Source organism: Pongo pygmaeus, chromosome 1, assembly GCF_028885625.2.
Source record: "Pongo pygmaeus isolate AG05252 chromosome 1, NHGRI_mPonPyg2-v2.0_pri, whole genome shotgun sequence".
NCBI classification, from domain to species: domain Eukaryota; kingdom Metazoa; phylum Chordata; class Mammalia; order Primates; family Hominidae; genus Pongo; species Pongo pygmaeus.
This window is the reverse complement of record NC_072373.2, coordinates 122,232,135-122,253,357: the sequence shown is the minus strand read 5'-3', so window position 1 is coordinate 122,253,357 and position 21,223 is coordinate 122,232,135. Positions and strand designations below refer to the sequence as shown.

At 36.9% G+C, this 21,223-nt stretch overlaps 1 protein-coding gene across 14 annotated transcripts in view; it reads left to right on the top strand.

The window, feature by feature from the left end:
- The window catches only part of NTNG1 (netrin G1), a 365,560-nt gene that overhangs the window by 313,701 nt on the left and 30,636 nt on the right, over positions 1-21,223 (top strand). For 5 of the 14 annotated variants that reach the window (XM_063652355.1, XM_054442095.2, XM_063652359.1 and 2 more), the window contains one exon: positions 6,661-6,795. The exons of 5 other annotated variants lie outside the window; for them this stretch is intronic. In XM_063652355.1, the coding sequence (XP_063508425.1) occupies positions 6,661-6,795 (135 nt within the window). Of the gene's footprint in view, positions 1-752; positions 921-6,660; positions 6,796-21,223 lie in introns of all 14 variants that reach the window. 4 more of the 14 variants (XM_063652350.1, XM_054442081.2, XM_054442147.2 and 1 more) reach the window with 1 other exon arrangement.

The window sequence follows — 21,223 nt, the reverse complement described above, 5'->3', positions numbered from 1 at the left end:
AGCTACCTAATTCTTCTTTTGTAGCAAACTATTCTTGAAACTTGAGAGAAAAGGAGGAAATCTTAAGAGCACTTTTTCACACAAATTATCTCCCTGCTTTCTTTGTCTTCTCTCACACATATGCATAGAGATTTGGTCTGAAGAAAGGCTTAAGAAAGCCATCTTCTCTTAGCATTGGGGAAAAACAAAAATAAAGAATTGTTTAGTTTTCTAGAACTCTATTAAATTTGCCATGATGTATATGAAACCCCAACTGAGTTGCTGTCTTGGCATGATGTCAGAGAGCTAAAGGAGCCATGTTGATGGTACTCAGACTCTCAATGCTCACACAACCCTCTCTCACTTTTTTTAAGGCTGAAAAGATGAAGAGAAAACAAGGGAAATAGTGCAAAGACACTAAAATTCTCCATCTGCAAAAAATAAAAATAAAAATAGACTTTTTCATCACTAGAAACTGAGGCTTCCCAAATTTTAAAAGGTGTACACCTGCAAATGCTTCTGTTCATCTTGTCTGCCAAGAATTAACAATCTTCAGTCTTGTTCCGAATGTCCGACCTTTCTATCCTGCTTGAAACAGATGCTATTTCCATGCCAGTCACAACCACCTGTTGCCACCATGTGTTGTGTTGAATCACATATATGTAATGCCATTCCACCGTCTTTTCTCCATCCCTCATTTTACCCAAGCATGTAGTATGCTATTACTCTGCTGCTGTATACACTCTGTATACATTTCTGTTCTTCCTTGCAAGATTGTGAATGCTTCGGCCACTCCAATCGATGCAGTTATATCGATCTGCTAAATACAGTCATTTGCGTGAGCTGTAAACACAACACTAGAGGGCAGCACTGTGAGTTATGCAGGCTGGGCTACTTCAGAAATGCTTCTGCACAACTGGACGATGAGAATGTGTGCATAGGTCAGTTCCATTACAATTTCAGCTATTCTTCTGTGCCTTTTGAGCTACGGGGAGATATTTAGGGTGGAGAGGCTGGCGATGTGCACCACGGTTGAGCCAGAATGAACTTTCTCAATGGAGCAAATATCCTATGGTAGATTTCACTTGTGATTTCACTTGTATTGGTTGAAATCATAGTTGGGGGATATACTTTGAACCCTTATGTTGTTGCTTTAAATATGATGATCTCAGAAATCATGTTAAAGAAATTAAGAATTTTCTTTCTTCCCGTTTTTTGTTTTTGTATGAAATTTTAAAACCTGATGATTCTGAACTGATCTTATAGCCTTAAGTTATACATTCAACTTTCAAAATAGAAACTCATTATATGGGATTTAATTATGGATATGAAAAATTGGGGTACAGATTCTTGCATATAATTGTGATCAACGAGTATTGATAGATTGAAAATGTTGCTATTTGAAATTGAAAATGACTAGCAACTGGAAATGTAAAAGTTTGTCTGACTTCTTCATCCATAGCAATGAAATTCCATTTATAGAATTTTCCTACAGCTCCCAAAAAGGAGGAGTAATTTCTCAAAAGTATTCTAGGCAATTAATTATCTTATCCCTGGGAAACTGCATCCACAGAGGCCCCTGAGCACTTTCCCTTCCCTCCCCACCAATGACTACTGCTCTTGGCACCTAGGGAGGACCAGGCACCTTTCCCACCCAGAAAATCTCCTAACTTTTACATAGTAAAACCTGTCTTTAAGAATGTGGGGGTGCCAATGGAAAAATAAGAAACAATAAATGGAATTTCACTTCATAATTCACGCTGAAGCAATGCATATATTTGAAATGCTGAAAACTGTATGTGTAGCCATTACCACACCAGTAGGTAGCTATATAGGCACCCGGTTTTAAAGGTAGACTTTTTCACATTGAGGTACGTTCAATAAGATACACAAGCTGAATAATGACAAGCAATCTTTTTATCAAGAAAAGAAATCCAATCCGTATTTCTGTGATCATTGTCCTCTGATTGGATCGTCAAGATCCAAGTGTCACAAAAAAAAGCTGTAGAGTTGTTTTTAATCAAACTGGGCCAAGTATATGTAATAGTGTTGGTGTCTACAGTACTTTCTATATTTCAAAGCATCTCCTTATTTATTATGTGTCAATTATGAGAGAAAGTACTGGACTTAGAGTTCAGAAAGCTAGGCTCAAATTTCCGTTTGCTATCTCATGGCCGTGTGCCATAGGTAAGTCATTTGAGCCTTCTAGTCAGATGAAGATCAAGTGGGATACACAGGAAACACTTGGTCAACTGTGAACTGGCTTGCAGATGTCTTGTTTTGTTTTTACTTAATCCTCATTAACAAAACAGTGGGGTAAGTATTACACTAATTGTTTCCCCTATCTTGTCATTGAGAAAAGTAAGGCAGATTGACCCAAATCTTACAGCAAAGGGTTTCTGACTTCAAAGCTTAAACACTTTCAACCACTGACACAATTAGCAAAGCTAAGCTTGTCAGACTTTTACTTATGGTATGCGTTTTGGATGACAGCAGCAATTCCACTCTGAGTTTATGAGCAGAAGTTCAATTGTCTTCATAACACTGGGGTTACAAAGATTTGAGGATATTAATAAAAACCAAAAGACATGTAGTTGTCTGAATTTTGAATGCAGAGTACATTTTACTGAATGTCATTTATAAAAATATATAAATGTCATGCTATAGATAGGTAAACAACAGAAAGCTAAAATAAATAGGAACACAGGATAAAAAACCTAACCATTTTTACAAAATGCATAAGATTAAAATGTTTTATAATATTTAATATGATTTTAAATCAATCTTAAAAAGTCCTTAAAAGGAAATATTTTATTCCATAAAATTTCTCTTATCAGGTAACTTAACATCACAATATATTTTATTCAGAGTATTTTATTATTATGAAGTTTGGCCTTTTTTCCAGTTCTGAAGTAAACTGTGAACTCCACATCTGCTTCTTTCTATCCAGTTTTAAAAGGTATAGTTCAGTTGTAAATCCATATTTGATTATCCACAGACTAGAAAACAGTCCATTCAGTGTCAGTCTTTTAAATCACATAAACTACAGAAGAAATATGAAAAATAATATCAATTTTGTATTTATTTTTACTTTTAAAAATCAAGAAGAGTTTTCTTCTCCATTTCTAGAAAGTTTTTTAATTAAAATTATAAACTTTTGGAAAATTCCATTTTATTGAGGTAAACCTGTTTCTACTTAGTATTTTGTACTTGAAACCAAGCGAAGTACTTGGTGAACACAAAGGGGTGCATTCTTAGGTACTATTAAAGTTAGCTACATTAGGCCAGGTGCAATGGCTAACGCCTGTAATCCCAGCACTTTAGAAGGCCCGGGCAGGTGGATCACTTAAGGTCAGGAGTTTGAGACCAGCCTGGCCAACATGGTGAAACCACATCTCTACTGAAAGAAATAAAAAATTAGCTGAGCGTGGTGGCCTGTGCCTGTAATCCCAGCTACTCAGAAGGCTGAGGCAGGAGAATCATTTGAACTCGAGAGATGGAGGTTGCAGTGAGCTGAGAGAATAGCGCCACTGCACTCCAGCCTGGGCTACAGAGCGAGACTTCATCTCAAAAAATAAAATAAAATAAAAAGTAATATTAGCTAGATTATTCCCTCACCCACCATAATTTCTTAAATTATTGCCCTTTTCTAAAGGAGAAAATTGTGTTTAAAGAATGAATTGAAAAATTTGGCTAGCTGATAGGTACTAAGGTCTATCTTTTATCTGTAGTGCTTATATGCACACAATGAGTTAATAACAATTTCCTTAAAAAGCTGTAGATTTCACTTACCCTGCTTGAGGCGTGGAGGGCAGTGATACCGGGGCTGCCTGTGCACAAGGCTGGAGTTTGCCCTCTCAGGGCCGTTGGAAGCCTGTGGCTCCATTGCTAAGGTTTGCCCTATGAGACAGCATGAACCTATTTGCTATTTTCCACAATTAAGATTCCTAAAGGGCTTGAGGCAGGACTATTAAATTCAAAAGGATACATCACAAGTAATTGAGAGTTAATTTTAATACCATTTTGTATAGAAAGCACTAATGAAAATGAAGGGATACTTACCCCATTCGCTTTCACAGAATAAGGCACTAATCTTGGAAACTTTGAACTTCATCTAAGTCTTATCTACATTAAAAATAAAAAAAAAACACTTTGCCAATTCTTTAACAACTGACAATAAAATTCACCACCTTGCTGTAAAGGAACAACTCATATCTGACAAAATGTAGGCTCTGTGTGATGAAATAGATGTTGTAAAATACTTGCATCATTTTATATTATGGCAAATATAAAATGCAGCAGGCTATTCCATGTTGCCACAGTGATTGCTGCTTTGTAATTACTGGTGAATTTGCCCACTTTTTGTACAAATTCCAAACACAGCCATGTCTCCAAAGATACATGTAATTACCCTGTAATGACGCAGCAGTTACATGAAGATGACATCCTTGCATGCTTCTGTTTCGTGTAAACTTGAGCATTAAGCAGGAAGCTAGAGGATATATGGTTTGTGACCCTGGGTAATCACTGTTAATAATCCTGCTGACAAGCTTTGCATCACAATGAAACAGAGTTCAGCAGCTGCTGCTAAGCATTTCTTAAAATTATGATGTATTATTTTTAATTCCCCTTTGAAACCCATGATTGGGTAATCAGAGGTACCTTAAATAGAATAAGGGGAACATAAGACACTTTTAATACCTGTAAATCAATTCTAGTATAACTTTTAAATGAAGCCCCCACCGCCAGGTATTTTATCTTGCTTTGTAATCTAACAGTCTTGCGTGTTCTTCCTAATTTCATGGAATAAAATATGATCCTCCAAGACTCTTTGCATTACTCCAACATCCACCATTGACCATCATTCCATAAATGATACTTTTAAAAAACTGAATTATTTGTTACATAAGGTGAAGGGAAGGCCACACCCCTTCTTGTCCTTTATTTTCATGACTGCAAAACATTACACTTACCCACATTTTCCTATGACAATGACTGGGATATATTATGGTTTAAATGTTCTACTGTTTTGTTTAATTTTGTTTACATTTTTTGCCTCTAAAATCTTATATTAATTAACGGTCATGGGCTAATTGACTGGAGGAGTGTGTGAATTCATGTTAGCCAGATGTAACTCTGCTTACTGGCTTACAAAATGTTGGTGATTTATTGTCAACTTACACACTTTAAACAGTAAAAAGAAAATTACAGTTTTGATATAGGTACAAATTTATAATGCGCCTACGTGCAGACAAACATTAAAAGCTTTCACAAAATTAGTATTTTAAAATATTTTTAATCAGCTTCCATATACACACGCATATTAAAATAGAAAATGTTAATTTAAAATAAAACTCTAGTTGTTAAGTACAAACTAAGCCAGGCAAGGAGAGAGCATTTTTGAGTTTTTAAGTTTTATTTTTACCTACATATTTGACTATTCATCATATAAATATGTTTTATAAGAATGCTGAACTCGAAACCTGACTTAATTAGCATAAAATAAATCATAATTCTAAGGTACTCCACTTTTATTTGAAGACTATCTAATTAGTGTCTGTGACACAAACTTAGAGTCAAACCCCTGGATCCATCTGTAAGGCTAAACCCTGAATCCCCATAGCGAATCTAATATGCTAAACTTGATTATATTAAACTAAATTTTCAAGACTTCTCTTGGTTAGTTGGATGGTATAGTTTTATTTGGTTTTTAGTGAGGGAACTGCTTAATGTACCCATTTTTAAATAATGGAAACTGAGAGGCACAATAACTTCCCCAAAATTATTAGAAGAGTAATGAGGAAAGGAACTTTAGCTCACAGTACCCAAAAGCTGCCAGCTACCTGCACTATCTTTCCAGCTAATAGAAGCCTAAAGGATATCCATTTCTGGTTCAAGCTTTAAGCAAAATAGAGCTTCAGAAGTAAAAATATCCTATATAAGAATGTGTGAGGAATCAAGAAAACACTCTATTCACCTTTTACTGTGCAAAGCTGTATTGTCCTGCCAGCAGACATTATAATGAAAAATATACATCTTAAATTATAACTATATTGAAAATTATTTGGGATTACAAAGTTTATTTTTCTTTCATGATTGTTAATCTGGGCTGCATAAAAGCTGCATTAATATGCCTAGCAAATACAACATCTAAAGGCTTATCACAAAGTGGTATATACATGAATAAGTTAAGATACTGTCCCAATTCATGAAGTAAAACTACCTTTGAATGAGCTAAGTGCATTCATATTGTACTTTTAAAATGTTCAGCAGTTCTCAAATATTGAGTGCAATGGCTAAGCCCATTTGAATAACTTAAAACACACTTTACACTGATGGTATATTGATTTATCCTTGATATACAAACTTCTCATGGTGTTTATTAAACCATCTAAAAATATCCTAACAAATGGAATCTCCATTACGATCTGTTACCAGTGAAAAGTGTGTCTTATTTCCTTGGAAGTTTTCAGTTCATTCCTCCCATATCATAAAAATGATATCATGGAAGGCTAAGCAAATAAATAAATGGTTGTAAAATAGCCATATTTGCCGAAGCATTTCATTAATGGACATCTTTCTTCAAGTAAGTGATGCATTTAAGTACGTGACGCTCCTGTGTTGATAACCTATAAGCCATGCAGACTTGTCTCCAGCCTGTGTGTTGTCTTGTTTCTACAGAGTGTTATTGTAACCCTTTGGGCTCAATCCATGATCGTTGTAATGGCTCAGGATTTTGTGAGTGTAAGACTGGAACAACAGGGCCTAAGTGTGATGAGTGTCTGCCGGGAAATTCCTGGCACTACGGCTGTCAACGTAAGTAACTCTGGGAGCTGCCCTCTGCCTGCTGCAGCATGGCTGATTTCTGCTTGGCTAGGCTGGTGCGTGCAGCTTCTCAGAGCAGAAAAATATCCAAACCGCTGACAAGTTTTAAAAGCTACTTAATGCTGCAGCCGATGTATGGAAGAGCAATCCATCAGCTGTCCAGCTGGCTTTTTTGAAGCCCATCTTCATCCCCTCAGTTAGCTGGAGCAACTTATATTGAAATATTGTATGGAGATCCATATACCTGGCCAGACCATAAATTAAGTGGCACAATAGGGACCCAGCGTGGAAATCTTCACCGCAGAATGAAGGGTGATGTGCATGTGGTTAATACATTTCTTGAACTGAAAGCTACCCTGGAGCTCCAGAGTTCATAAATTAAATGATATCTGCATAACTTATTACTACCCTTGCTATCACACCCATCACTGAATCTTAACCAAAAACCTAAAGGGAATAAATCGAAGGAATATTTAAACGTGGGGTAAAATAAATGGCAAAAATCAATATTGATTTCAAGCCTCTGAGGTTAGGCACTATGCGGGGAGCTGTGGACAAATGCCATTTGGTTCAGCCTCATTTCTCTTGAGATTACCAGGTCTTCAAAGCTTGTCAAGGCAGGTGGCATGTCAGTGTGTACAAGGAACATGAATTTTAAAATCAAGGCAGAAGGTTCCTTCTGTCTTTTATAACCTTTTCTGCTTTTGAATTCCGAACTAACTTTCCATTTTATCTATAGACAGGTATTTTGCTAGTATTAAAGAACCACAAGACATATCCTGTGTAGCAGTGTGGTCCAACAGAAAATCAAGCAAGCCACATATGTAATTTAAGACGCTTTTGCTTTCCACATTAAAAAAGTAAAAAGAAATAAGAGAAATTAATTTTAATAACATATTTAGCTCAAATTAGATAAGATACTATTATTTCAACATATAACTAATATCAAAATTATTAAGGCTATATTTTTCATTTTTTTTATTGTCTTTGAAGTCAGATGTGCATTTTATACTTGCAGAAAATGTCAGTTAAGGGTGGCCATATTGTAAGGCTTAATAGCCACATGTGTCTACCATATTGGACAGCACAGCCCTAGAGTTATTTTTGCTTACTTTTCACTTGAAACAAATGTCAGCATGCAGCTAACATCTAAAGCCAATTTCTATAGAAAACTATATATTATTTATATAATACAGTAGTAATAGCAACTTTTATATCTATAAAATAAATTCTGTATGATGAATTCTATAATAATAACTGTGTAGATCCAATTTCTATACAAAATTATAGAAAGTTCTATCTGTTACTTATGGAATACATAGTTATCTGGCAGCCACACTTCTAAGTAATGGAAATCCAAAGTGAAATGCCATGGGCAGCAATGAGCTCTGGCAATAAGTTGAAATTTTGGCATTGAGCAGGCCAAGGTTAGAATGGAATCCAAGAACTGGGGACTGAGGTCTCCAGCCTTGCTGGAGAGGAACACTGAAAGACAGTCAAATAGTCAGAAGTCAGGCCTCACACCTGCATATAAGGTCTAGATAAAGCCATGGTTTAAAAGTCTTGCATGCTGTTGTTTTCCAGAAAGTGCTAGTCCTTAGTGCCTGGGAGAGTTGGTGGATCCCAGCAACCATGTGAAGTGTCAGGGTTCAGAGTGAAGCTATCAATCATGGCACAGCTAGACCTCAAGGCCTAGAGCAGGCCAACAGTCAGGAGAAGAGAAGGAGAATAGGCAGAGGAAAAATCAAAACCAGCACCAAGACTCAAGGCATAAAGAATAAGGAGACTTTGTAATTAAGACACACTTCTCAAAGAGAAGATCTCATATAAAGCTCCTGAGGAAGCAGGACCTAAAGAATTGGTTGCTGGAGTGTACTCAGGGTAAGACTTGGGAGAGGAAAATAAATCAATCCTGCTTTGGGAAAAAGCATCTCAAAAAGGACCTAACCCAATTTTTCTATATTCATTATTGGAGTATTATAAAAAATATGGTGTTGCCACCAACTTTTCCCTTCTGGAATCAAAAGACTGAATTTAAGCCTCACCCTGCCACATACAAATCATAAAACCCTCTGTGCCTCAGTTCCAGAACCTCACATACTTCTTAGGTGGATCACTGAGATGATGAGAGGACATGCATTTATTCTTTTGAGTATGTATTGAGTACCTACCATGACTTAGGCACTGGGCTAATGGTAGGGCACAGAAGGATGAAAAGAGAGAGCTACTGTGGACATGTGGACATGGAGTCCACATCCAAGTGAGAGTCCCAACAATTACGATAGAAGGTAATCAGAGCTCAATAAGAGGAAGGTACATGTTATTTGTTAGTGAAGTCCAACATGGGGAGTAAGTCTTCCCAGAAAAGTGACATGTAGTTAAGCACTAAAGGATCAGTGGAGCTTTCCAGGATAGGAATCTTGGGTAAAGGTGATTGAGCTAACACACTGTGTTCCAGAATTTGTGTGTGTGTGTGTGTGTGTGTGTGTGAGCATGCACATGTGTTGGGAGTAAGGGAAGATGTTAAACAGCATCCAGGGACTAGATCATGTGGTTTCATGAATCCCAAGCTAAGACATTTTATGTTGTCAGGCAGGAAAATAGGAATCATCATATGGAGAAGATATGGGATACATCATATGGTTTTAAGCAGAGAAATGAAAGGAACAGATTTGTTTTTAAAAAGATTATTCTAGCTACTAAGTAAAGAAAGGAATGGAATGTGTTGAAATTAGATTTGATATATAAATTTAACATCATCCAAACACACCTTTGAGAACACAGGAGATTTTTCTCAGTCTGAAATCTTTCTTCCTTCTCTTAGACTCACCCACATAGGGCTGGTATTCTATGTTAAAATATAGAAATTCTTCTGTCAGTTAGTAAATGGCTACTTCACCAAGATCCTGAAGTGCCTTCCCCTGGGATCTCTTGGGCTGTCACCAAGGATCAGCAATAACGGGGTAACACGTGTCACAGTAGCATGCCACTAGCACCTGCTCCAGGATTACAGTTAATGTACATTCTGATTAGTTGGTGCTGGAAGGTTGATAAATATTCTTTTTCATTTTGCTCCTGTCCTCACACACATGAATGCACTCAAAAATGCCCCTTGGTGCATCCTTGTCTCCCTTTCCCCTCTCCCACTGCTCGCCCCGACTTCCACTTGCCCTGAGTTGAACCCATCCTTGGATTTGGCCACAGTATTAGTGGAGGAGCTATTAACGTGGCAACATGAAATCAATGCCAAGCAGAAAACCAGTGGGAGAGTAGGGCTGACAGTGGAGTTGCAGTGATGAGCTGAGAGTAAGCAGGCATTTAGGTAGGCACTGCCAGGGAGGCAGTAGGAGGTATCAGGAAGAGTCCAAGGGATCCAGGTCGAAGGTTCCAGTCCTCCCACAGGATTGTCAAAAGGAGCCATGTGGAATTGTGGTCCAAAAGGACTTGTGTTTGGGAACAGAAGATTTAAAAAAGGGATTCAGTAATTGACACTGTTGCCTATATTCTGTGAATCGAAACAGTGAGTATGCTCTTTGAGTAGACTCTGGATTCATAGAGACCGGGGTCTGAATCCCATCTCCACTTCTTATGACCTGCAAGACTAAGAGGAAATTACTTGGACTGTCTAAGCCTGGTGTTTCATCTAAAATGGGGTAATAATATGACCTAACACATATAGTAATTGTGAAGGTTCAAATAAAATAATGAATGTGGACCTCATAGTACATAGTAAGTGCTCAATTATTATTACTACTTCCAAGCACATGTTGATATGCCACAGAACTAAGCAAGAATCCATGTTCAAAAGCTTTCGTGCAATGTTACTGCAGAACTTGTTTGGCCACCATTGAGGAATCAAACTGTTGACCTGGTAGCTTCTAAAAAGCCTCCTGGTTAGAGACAAGACTGATTCAAGAGAGTGAAGCAAAACTGACCCCAAAGCAATTATGGGGTTTGAGCTGGGGACATTTTAAAAACTCCAGGCTCATCAGCAAACTTTCTGCTTGAGAGGCCACCAATTATGAACTGTGTAAATGTAGCCAAGTCTTTCTGAATTAAAAGGTGAAACACTTCTAAACCACTAGAACGAATGGTCTTTAGACAGCATAGAACAAATAAGCTAGGAAAGAAAACAGAAATAATAAGATTTCAAGGAGGCCTGGCAGAGTCAAAATTAGTGTTGAGGTTGCCCAATAGAAAAATGAGACATTGGAAAGAAAGAGAAAAAAAGTTTTAAATGATCCTTTTGAAACCAGAGAAGAGTCAATAGCTGGGTTCCAGAGAATAAAATTGAGCCTTCTACATAGGAAGCAGCATTCTATGCTTTATAGAAAACATGAAGGGTTAACATGTATTGGGAAGTAACTAAATAGTTGTTGTCAGCGCCAAAGTAACTGGACATAAAGGAGATCTATGACTTTTCAGTTTGGGAGAGTAGAAATAGCCACTTGTAGAACTAATGTGACTGGTGAGGAGATATGTTTGTCTTCCTGGAGGATGTATGTAAGACACATGGGAATATGCTGCAGGGTTTATTAAAGCCACCAATTGTTAACTTGTGTGAATACTAATGGTACTTTCAGAAGAATTCACAGTCTGCTTATTTAAGTGAAAGTCAGAAGATTTGGTGATATCAGTTAAATGTTATGATTTTGGAAGATACTAGAGCTGTGGGAAATAAAAAGCAAAGTACACATAGCAAGGGGGAGACAGATCACATCCTTCTCTAAGCACAAGTGGGAAAGGCTTTCCATTTTTAAGGAACCACGTGAATAGATTGGGCCCACACATGTAATCCAGGATAATCTCTCCTTTTCAAGATCTCTAATTTAATCACATCTATAAAGTCTCTTTTGCCAAGTGAGGTAAGAGGTTCTGGGGATTAGGATGTAGACATCTTTGAGAACACATTATATTGTGCTTATCATAATAATAATCAAGAATGTCAATGTTTCATGTCAGAGATAAATATGCAGGTGTTATAAAGACAGAATGCAACTCATGCTGGGGAAAAAGATATGCAATGGTAAAACATATTCAAAAGAAATACTTAAAAGGATTCGAGAGGAGTAATGTATGTCAAGCAGGTATAGATGTGCATTGTGCATTACAAGGTAGAGATAGTGAAATATGTTTCAGTCAAGACCAAAGACTGTATAAGAAAAGTATCGTGAGAGCATATTGTAGACCACTAGACCATTTAGAGGACACATTGTTCAGAGGAAAATTGGAAAATTTAAATATTCTATCTTCCAAAATGGGGGAATTCAAATATCAGGAGTTCTGCTAAAAGGTTTGTTCTGGTAAAATTGTTTACTTGCATTAATGAGAATTTCTTTACCCAAAAGAGTGGAAGAAGCAGTCTGAGGAGCTACCACTTATTGGTACCATACCATGGAGAAGGCATTGTCACATAAGGGAGCAAACACTATTAAAAATCTAAGAGGTATTGTTCCAAACATTAAGAAAGATTCAAAATATTCCTGGGGGAAAAAGGCAGGATGTTAGACCTTTTTAAAAATGGTTGTGCACATATGCACATACACATACAATCACTTTTATTAAAAATAAAAGCATAAATTGTTCCCAATAGACTACCTAAAAAAAAATGAAAGACTTCTACATTAACCAACTTGACTATCAAAGGCTCTTTCTTCTGAGGTTTTGATGAACATTATTTCAGTCCCTACACTGTGTTGCAAATTTAGGCTAAATAATTTGCAAAAATGCAGATAGTATAGGGCTGTGCTGACATAGTTCAAATGACAAAAATGGAAAGATGTTAGCTTACATTAAAGCTCAATTTTAGACAGTATATTATATAAGTGGCAAAGGAACTAACAATTTCAGGCTGAACTAAGATCAAAGGAGGTTACAGTCCCACTAAAACATGTCCTGAGCAGCCCACATCAAGGGGCCAGTTCTTGGAAAGAGCATTCTAGCATTGCAGACAGTGATGTAAGAGAGTCCCTTCTTTGATGAAAGTTTTTTCATATGAAACAGTGTTGAAGCAGCTTGATAACATATGTTACAGATGTCAACCAGTGTTTGGAGGGCTAACAAGTAGACGTGATTCAGGAAGATAGAACAGGGACCATGAATAATGGAGGTGGGTTTCAATTTAGCATTTTCCAAGTTACGCTTTCTAGGTGTCTGAGAATATAGTAGGTGCATTGAGTAATGACAACTTCCCCAGACTCTGGAGAAGTTCCAATAGAAGCTGAACAGGCTCCTATCAGCGATGCTTTCTGAAGAGTTTTGGCTTAAATGAGAAGTTGAGTGAAAACTCCTTAGGGCCTCTTCAACTTTCCAGTTTTAACGTCAGACCACACTCATGCAGCAGAGGGTAGGCATGGTGAAGTTGCCCACCTCAGTTTATAGTAAGAACCACGGTTTGATCACTTGGCTGTCCTCTACACTCTAATCTTTCTTTACCCACAGATCTCAGACTCTCATACTTCCCACTAGCCGTGTTCTCAGTCCTCACTTCTGGTTTCCAAAAGTCAGAAACTAGAGACTTAAATAACTCCTTTTATCCTAGGGATTAATTGGTTCCTATCAAACTCTTCTATTACTATAGTTCAGGAGGTTTTCTTTTTTTCTTTTTGGAGGGGATAGGGGATTAACTACTACAGTCCTGACGAATTGTGATCATGAAGGTATTAAGATGATGCTTCCAACTGCCTCTGTGAGATGAAGATTATACCTCCCTGGACAAATACCTTGCACCTAACTTGTAATTTTTCAATGTTTCTAGTTGCTGTCTCTTCCTGTTTGTCGTGTTACATTAAAATGTCCAGTTCACATTTCACCAATTGACCTCACACTTTGAATTCATTGACAGGCAGCACGTCACTTAAACAAGGATGTGTCTGTGATGCTGCAGAGCATCTGTAGTTGCTAAACATACGATTTCCCTCATTTGGCCCTCACATCTCTATCAATCTCTATCACTACAAGTTGGTCTCATCAATAAAATGAATGGCATCACTGAATCCAAGTTTTTAATTTCCTTAGTTTCATTAGTTTCCAATAGCACCTTGAACACAGCATCATTTCCCTTGCTACATACATAAGGGTGATGAAAAATAAATACTCAGAGAAAGGCACTTGATGTTACCATGGTACAACTCCTAAGGGTGGGAAGGAAGTGCTCTTTAAACAGAACTAGTAGGAGCCTCCCAGAGGCAATTTAAAAAGGAAAATATTAGGAAGACAGAAGATAGAAAGTGGCAATTTGTAGGCATTACAAATAAGTTGGTAGTACTCCTGGGGGCAAAAAGGATCATTTTGTCTGCTAGATGAGCAAACCCCAGGGTTGCCCCCAGTTGTGAAGTATCTCTTGATTCAGCAGGAAGATGCCACACCACTCAGTCTTGCTAATAGCCATTGCATTGCAGATGCAGCTCTTATTTTCCCTTGATTCTTAATGTAAAAAGCCCACAGACCTCTAAAACATCAGGGACCTGATGCTACCTCTGAGCATGGAGAGTCAGGGCTTATGCTGTGGAAAGGACTTCACACACTAAGGGCTCCATTCAGAGCAACCACAAAAGGGATACACTGATGGAGCTGGCTTGAAAGCAGTGAGTTGTTCTGAATGTAATCCACAGTAGCATCATATCCTAAATACATTCAAAACCCACAGCTCCTGAATTGCTGAAGCTTAGCCTAGGGCAAATGCAGACAGTGGACATACCAGACAGCAATTCCAGGCACCCACTGGCATTCTGAGGCTTGCCTACTATTTAGCCATCCTGTGCTCAGCTCAGAGAGGGGCCTCCACTTTGACCTGGATGGCAACTTTTCATATTTACTTGACAATCCATGTTAATTTCCCCCTTTATTTAAAGAGAATATTGAGAAGGACATGTATGCCCAAACTCCACAATTTCACACCACAGAACCATTGAAGCTTAATAGTGAAAGCTGTATGAAATGCTGGTGCTCATGTAAAAATGCAGGCACAGTTTTATCTGCTAGTAGCTGAGAATCAAAGCAACGGCCTGATCCTACCTGATAATAAGATGATAAGAAGGCCAAGTGGTAATACAATATGTGAAGCTCTTTTCTTACCTAAGTACATAAATGGAGTTTCACCTTGGGCCATTCCTTACACACTAATGAGTGTATGTGTGAGTGTGTATATGGGAAGAAAATCTCAAAATTTTCTAAAGCTACATATATAAAGATAATGTCTAAATGTGAAAATCAGCCCAATTGCAAAAGGGCCATCCTACTTGAAACTTGCAGAATAAATATTTCAGTTAAGCAAGGGCAAGTTCTCAGCCCCCAGTGGAACAGAATTCTGGGGAAGAGGAGTCACAGGTAGACTATGATGGGAGGGTTCTTGAAAACTAATTTGTAGGAGTCAACACAGTGAGGTGAAAAGAAGCCCTAGATTTGAAGTCAGGGTCTTGTTCTAGGTGTAACTCCACCACCTCTCCAAAGAATGTTTGCTCAAGTCATCAACCTTTGAATTTCCTTCTGTGAAATCCTAGAGAGGGCTTGGATATTCCAAGGTTCCTTCTTGGTCTTAAATTCTGTGATCCTGAAATCTTACAAATGGTCCTATCAGTTTACATATGGACTTATTTCTAGTAAAGAATTATTATTATTTAAAAATAATAAAAAGTGTTACTTATTGAGCCCTTTGTATGTGTCGGGAACATGTATGCATTATCTCATTCCACAGGAGAAGATTATTTTCCTTATTTTATAGATGACAAAACTGAGATTTAAAGAGGATAATTCCACCAACTCAAATACCTGTTAAGTGGCACACCAGTTACTAGTGAATATTTATTTTTAATCCAATGGCATTTTATAGGATTTTGTCACTTTTACTTTGCAGATGGAGACAGAAGCTTTGATAATTTATTCCAGGGGTCAGCACATTCTTTCTGTAATGGGCCAGATGGCAACAATTTTAGGCTCTGTAGGCCATACAGTCTCTGTCACAGCTACTCAACCCTGCTATTGTACTGCCATAGACAACGCTTAAATGAAAGAGTGTAGCTGTGTTCCGGTAAAACTTTTTTTATGGATGCTGAAATTTGAATTTCATGTAATTTTCATGTGTCAAGAAGTATTCTTCTTTTGATTTTGTTTCAATCATTTAAAAAAGGTAAAAATGATTCTTAGTTCATAGGCCATTGTAAACAGGAAGCAGGCTGGATTTGGCTTGCAGATCATAGTTTGATTTATTCCAAACTCAAACAGCAATTCAAGATGAAGAAACAGAGGACCTGTTAAATAAAGAATGTGAAGCAGAAGGCAGGAAAGAACATAAGAAAAACATACATTTCATTAAAATGTGTCCTCTGTCTTGACATGGGTATCACAGGGAGTTGAACTAACTGGTTCTTATTTACAAGGCCCTAACTGTTCTTAAGAAAAATGTTAGGGTTCCCAGAAACATGAGGGCTTTGACCATATGATTTCCAGGACAAGATCACAGACATAATCAGTGCCATCTGTTTAAAGGCTTTAAGAGCCAGCCGAGCCAATTTAGCATCAATTTAGTACAATCAGCAACTAATGAAAGAGAAGTCAGGGTGGCCATAATATGATCAGGATTGCTCACGTTGGTGTAAGGAATCATTCAGTTGTGTTCTGCAGGAACAACCCGTCACCTTGAATATCAGCAAAAAGCTCTATTTAGAGACAATTACAGTAATAATATCAGGTTATAATACCATGTTCACAGGAAAAAACAGATACAGAACATGTTCAGAATGTAGGTTTTTACCATTGCCTTTTAATATCAGAGACAATTATTCTGAACACAGTGCATGACAGTGCTGTGAATATGAACCCCTGCATTTCTGCCCAGCTCTCTTTTCAGTGTGATTGAGCCCATTGAACCCAAGAGATTCTGGATTACCCACAGGAATAATGTTATAACCCGTCACTGTTAAAATGCATATATGCTTTTCATCCCATCTTTATAAAGTTTTCTGTTTACAACCTTCAGTTATCCGTTGCTACAGGGAGGGGAGAAAAGGCCTTCATAAATACAGTGTGATTGATTGTCTTGATGTAAATTCCAATATAGGCACATACTGTATGCACATGGAAATTTAGGCTTACACACAGTTCATCTGCTCTGCCTCTGCCTTAATCTTTGACTGGTTAGCAGTCAAGATCATCCAGACATTGCTGGATGTTCATTTTTAAACAGAAACAATTGCTAAGATATATTTTTAACAATATTCTTTCCCTTATTCTGCAAAAGCGTAGGATTAACATTACATATTACAGATATTTTTTTCTAAACTACAACTCTTTTGGGGAAATGGGCATATGTCTCAGAGATAAAACACTATAAAAATGATGAAATATTGATTTTATTTTTAAGACATTCATTTATGCCTCCTTTTAATTAGTATTTTTGACCCAATGGACTTAGCCTATGTGTTAACCCATACTCCTTATCATGAAAATCAATAATATGGACAACTAGTATGTTCCCACAGATGTTGAATGCAAAAAGACAAAGTTAGGGAGTTTACAGAAGAGCTTGTTATCAGGATAACTTGACAATTTATTAGTGATATAATGTCAGAGGCCACCATCACTGAGTTCTCTATGGTGTTGCTGGCTCACCAGATGGAAGTTATTTGGGCATACTATTAAGTCTTTCCTGAAATATTACATCCTTGTTCTTTCTAATTGAATGAAAAATTAAAGTTGCTGATTTTGCAACAAGGATGCTAAACTACATATAGACATGATGTATGAATTCCGTATAGTTAAATCAAGCCTCGAAATTTCTGAAGTAACAATTTTAATAAAGACTGTCCAGGGTCTTGACATGGAGGAGTTTGTGCTTCACTTGATAGAAACATCTAATAAAACATGGTTCAATCAACTATGTTCAATACGTCCTTTTAAATACAACAAATGAGATGAGATCATACTGTACTCTGCAGAAAACTATGCCTTTGTTTCATCTTTGGTTACTGAATTTAATTTAGACAAGGTGACAGAAGGAGCTTCTTAACAGAGCCTTGCTAAACCTTTTAAGTTATCCTTCCTGGCAAACTGGCCTGGCTATCACGTTGCCCAAAGCATTCACCTTTTTATTCAATCACACGTTCACTTATATTTGCATTCATTAATTCACAAATCATTTATTTAACAAATATTGAAGTCCTAGTATGTGCCAGACATTGTACTAAGTTTTGGCACCAAAAGATAAATGGGATTCCTGCCATCCAAGGGCCACGGTTCAAGAGGGGTCTCCAGTCTAACAGTACCTTCCTCTTGTCAAAATCTGAGACAACTGACTTCCAATACCACTTTTCTAGCTTGCTTTTCTGATCATAGTTGTCTCTGACTTATAACCATAGAATTTTGTATCTGAGCAGAAACCTTAACAATGTTCTGGTTTAGCCACTCATTTAAGACATAAATTAGCTCTCCTTATTAATATGCAGTAGTAATGACAATGGACACTATTAATTATATGCTTGTCATGTGCCAGGCACTATGCCAAGCCGTTTATAGTCTTGCCAATTATAAACCCCATTGGCAGTTATCCCCATTTAACAGAAGATGAATGGACTGAGGCCCAGAGAGGCTTAAGTAATCTGCACAAAGTTATATAGTTCCTTGCAACTTAAAAGTGTGATCCCTCAATGGGTATGATCAGCATCACTTGGGAATTTGTTGGAAATGCAGAATCATAGACCCACCTGCAGACTTACTGATCTGCATTTTAATAAGATCTCCAGGTGATTCATATGCGCAGTGAAGTTTGAGAAGCAGAGGACTAGATAATAAATGAAGGTTTTAACCTAGGATAAACTGACTCAAGCCCAAGGAGTTTTGTTGTTGCTTTTTATCACTTTGTATTTATAGAATAATGGTGGCTGGGAAATCAAGGGCATACATACACCTTGGAACATTTTATATAAGGGGCAGGAACTCATATAGTATCTCACGCCATCAATTTTTATGTATTCTACGAATCCAAATCATATTAAAATAAGAAAAATCATGAAAACTTAAACAAGTAGCCTATTTGTTTTCTTTCATCCCTACAATTTAAAAGTGGTTAATATTTGATAGGTTAATAATAAATATTTTAATATAGTATATTGCATTTGGTTATGAATATGTCAAAAGGAAATACAAAGTGAGCTCCAAAAGCTAAACTTCTATTGGGCACATGAAACAGAACATAAAATTTGATGGCAATTACCATTTAATCTATTCATGTTTGGAAACGTATTGAAAGAGAAACTCATAACTCAGTTAATTGTTATGAATTATTAACTGCTCATTTGAAAAGAGATGAGCAGAACTGTACTTGTTGAAAAACTTTCTTTCTCATTGGCTAACCTTTGTGTCATTGGTTTTATGAGAACAAAAGGGAAAGAATGACAGCAAGATCCTAATCATCCAAAACTAGAAAGTGACAAGACAGGGGACATCTCAGTGACTATATAAAGGTTAATTGAGATTGAAATGAAATAGTAATCGCTGGCCCCACTCCAACCTTCTTAAGTGTGATTCTCTGGGGGTGGGCTCCAGACATCTGTATTTTACAGAACTCCCTAGGTGAGGATAACATGCAGCCAGGATTGAGGACTACATATTTAGCAATTATACATTTTCGGAGAGATTTAATCCAGCCGTGAATTGACTCAGGATATTCAGAACCCCAAGTGAGATGCAAGCTGGCCTCCAGTTTGCCACTCCTAGTTAGACTTCAAGGTAACTAATGCCAAGAGCACTGCAGACTGTGGGAAGCTTTATAAAGACATGTTCCCTAGATGGTCAGTGATTTCTGTTCCCAACAGGCTAAGACCAAGAATATGTCTGGATTTTAAAATACCTGACTTAAAGAGTCCTTTTTTTTTTCTCAAAAATCAATGTTATGAGCTTCTTCTGCTGGATTAAAAAAAAAAAAAAAACCTTCAAAAAGTGGAAGCTTTTTTTATTAACTAAATCCAGGGATTTATTGTTTAGTGTCAGCAGCATAACTGCTTTATAATTGATTTTTCTGAAGAGAACTGAAAACTTAAGCTACCTTAATTTCCTTTATCTTGACACACATGATTAGCATTGCACTGAAATATATTTTACCAGGTTCCCAATTACCATTTTTTAAAACCAACTTCCTCATTGCATACTTGTTTTGATAAAATATTTCTAGACAGGGAGAAAGCAAGTAGGTATAAAGAAAAATGTATGACTGCTTTATTCCTACTGATAGGTTTATCCTCTTTCTTCAAGAATTCCTGTTTATGTTCAGTTATGTTTTTAAAAGTGAATAGAACTAGAAAAATATATTAACACCTGTTAATTTTTAAAGTCTTGGGATAAAGAAGTAAGAACATTTTGGACAACGACAGATTTTTAAAGATAATGAAACCAAATGTAATATTTGCAACCTAAGCTAATGTGCCTAAATTCTTATAGAATTAGAATCAGCTAGCAGTATATGTCTGTTATTGTTGCACACACAAATATTTAGTGTTGAAAAATGCAGCCTCAGCCTCAGTTTGTGCATGTAAAATGAAGATAAGAATTGGACCCACATCACTATCCGTGAGAATTAAATAACACAATGAATTAAAATGTTTAACCCAGTTTCTGTCAGAGTATGGGCACGCAGTGAGATAATAAAACTATAAATGATGGTACCCATCCTCACAGTTTCATTGAAAATGGTGAGGAACGGATTAACAAATTTAAGAAATCAAGTTACAAACAAATGACATAATAAAATGAAAGCTATGATAATCATGGCTCCTTCCCGGAAAAAAAAGAAGGCTACAAAATTATGGGATTTAATACCTATTATGTCTTTTTCTGTGGTCATTTCAAATACTAATCACCATCTGTAAATGTGAATTTTAAGTTAAGATTTTGTCCAAAATCAATGCCATTTAGTCTTACAGGTTCCAAATAGGAAAATAAAGCAACCTATGATAAGTTGTATTCATTAAATTCATCCCAACCTTAGCAGCAATTCTTCATCAATTTTAGGATCATCCTAAATCCTGGAAATTACCCTGTAATGCTAAAATACCTGCCTACTGGAAGGGTCTTGAATTATGGTGACCCCTAAACAGACCAAAAACTAAATGGGGTTCTCTACTTGGGCAGAAACCAGTTATCCAGGAGTGATTACTGGGCAGTCACAATTCATAGAGTCACCATCAGACCTACTGGATACTTGACTATTATCAGCTTGGTGACTGTTAATACCCTTAGGGGTTTGTATGTCTGAAACAAGCACTCAGTTCCTCAATTCCCTTTTTTCTTTCTTTTTTTTTTTTTTTTTTTATAACTCCTCAGGGGACTTTCCACGGGGTTATTTGGCTATTCTTAGCAAGTTCATGCTATGTGCTATTTTTCAGCAAAGTTAAGGTTTCTCTTCTTATGCTAGAAAGACTAAAATTGA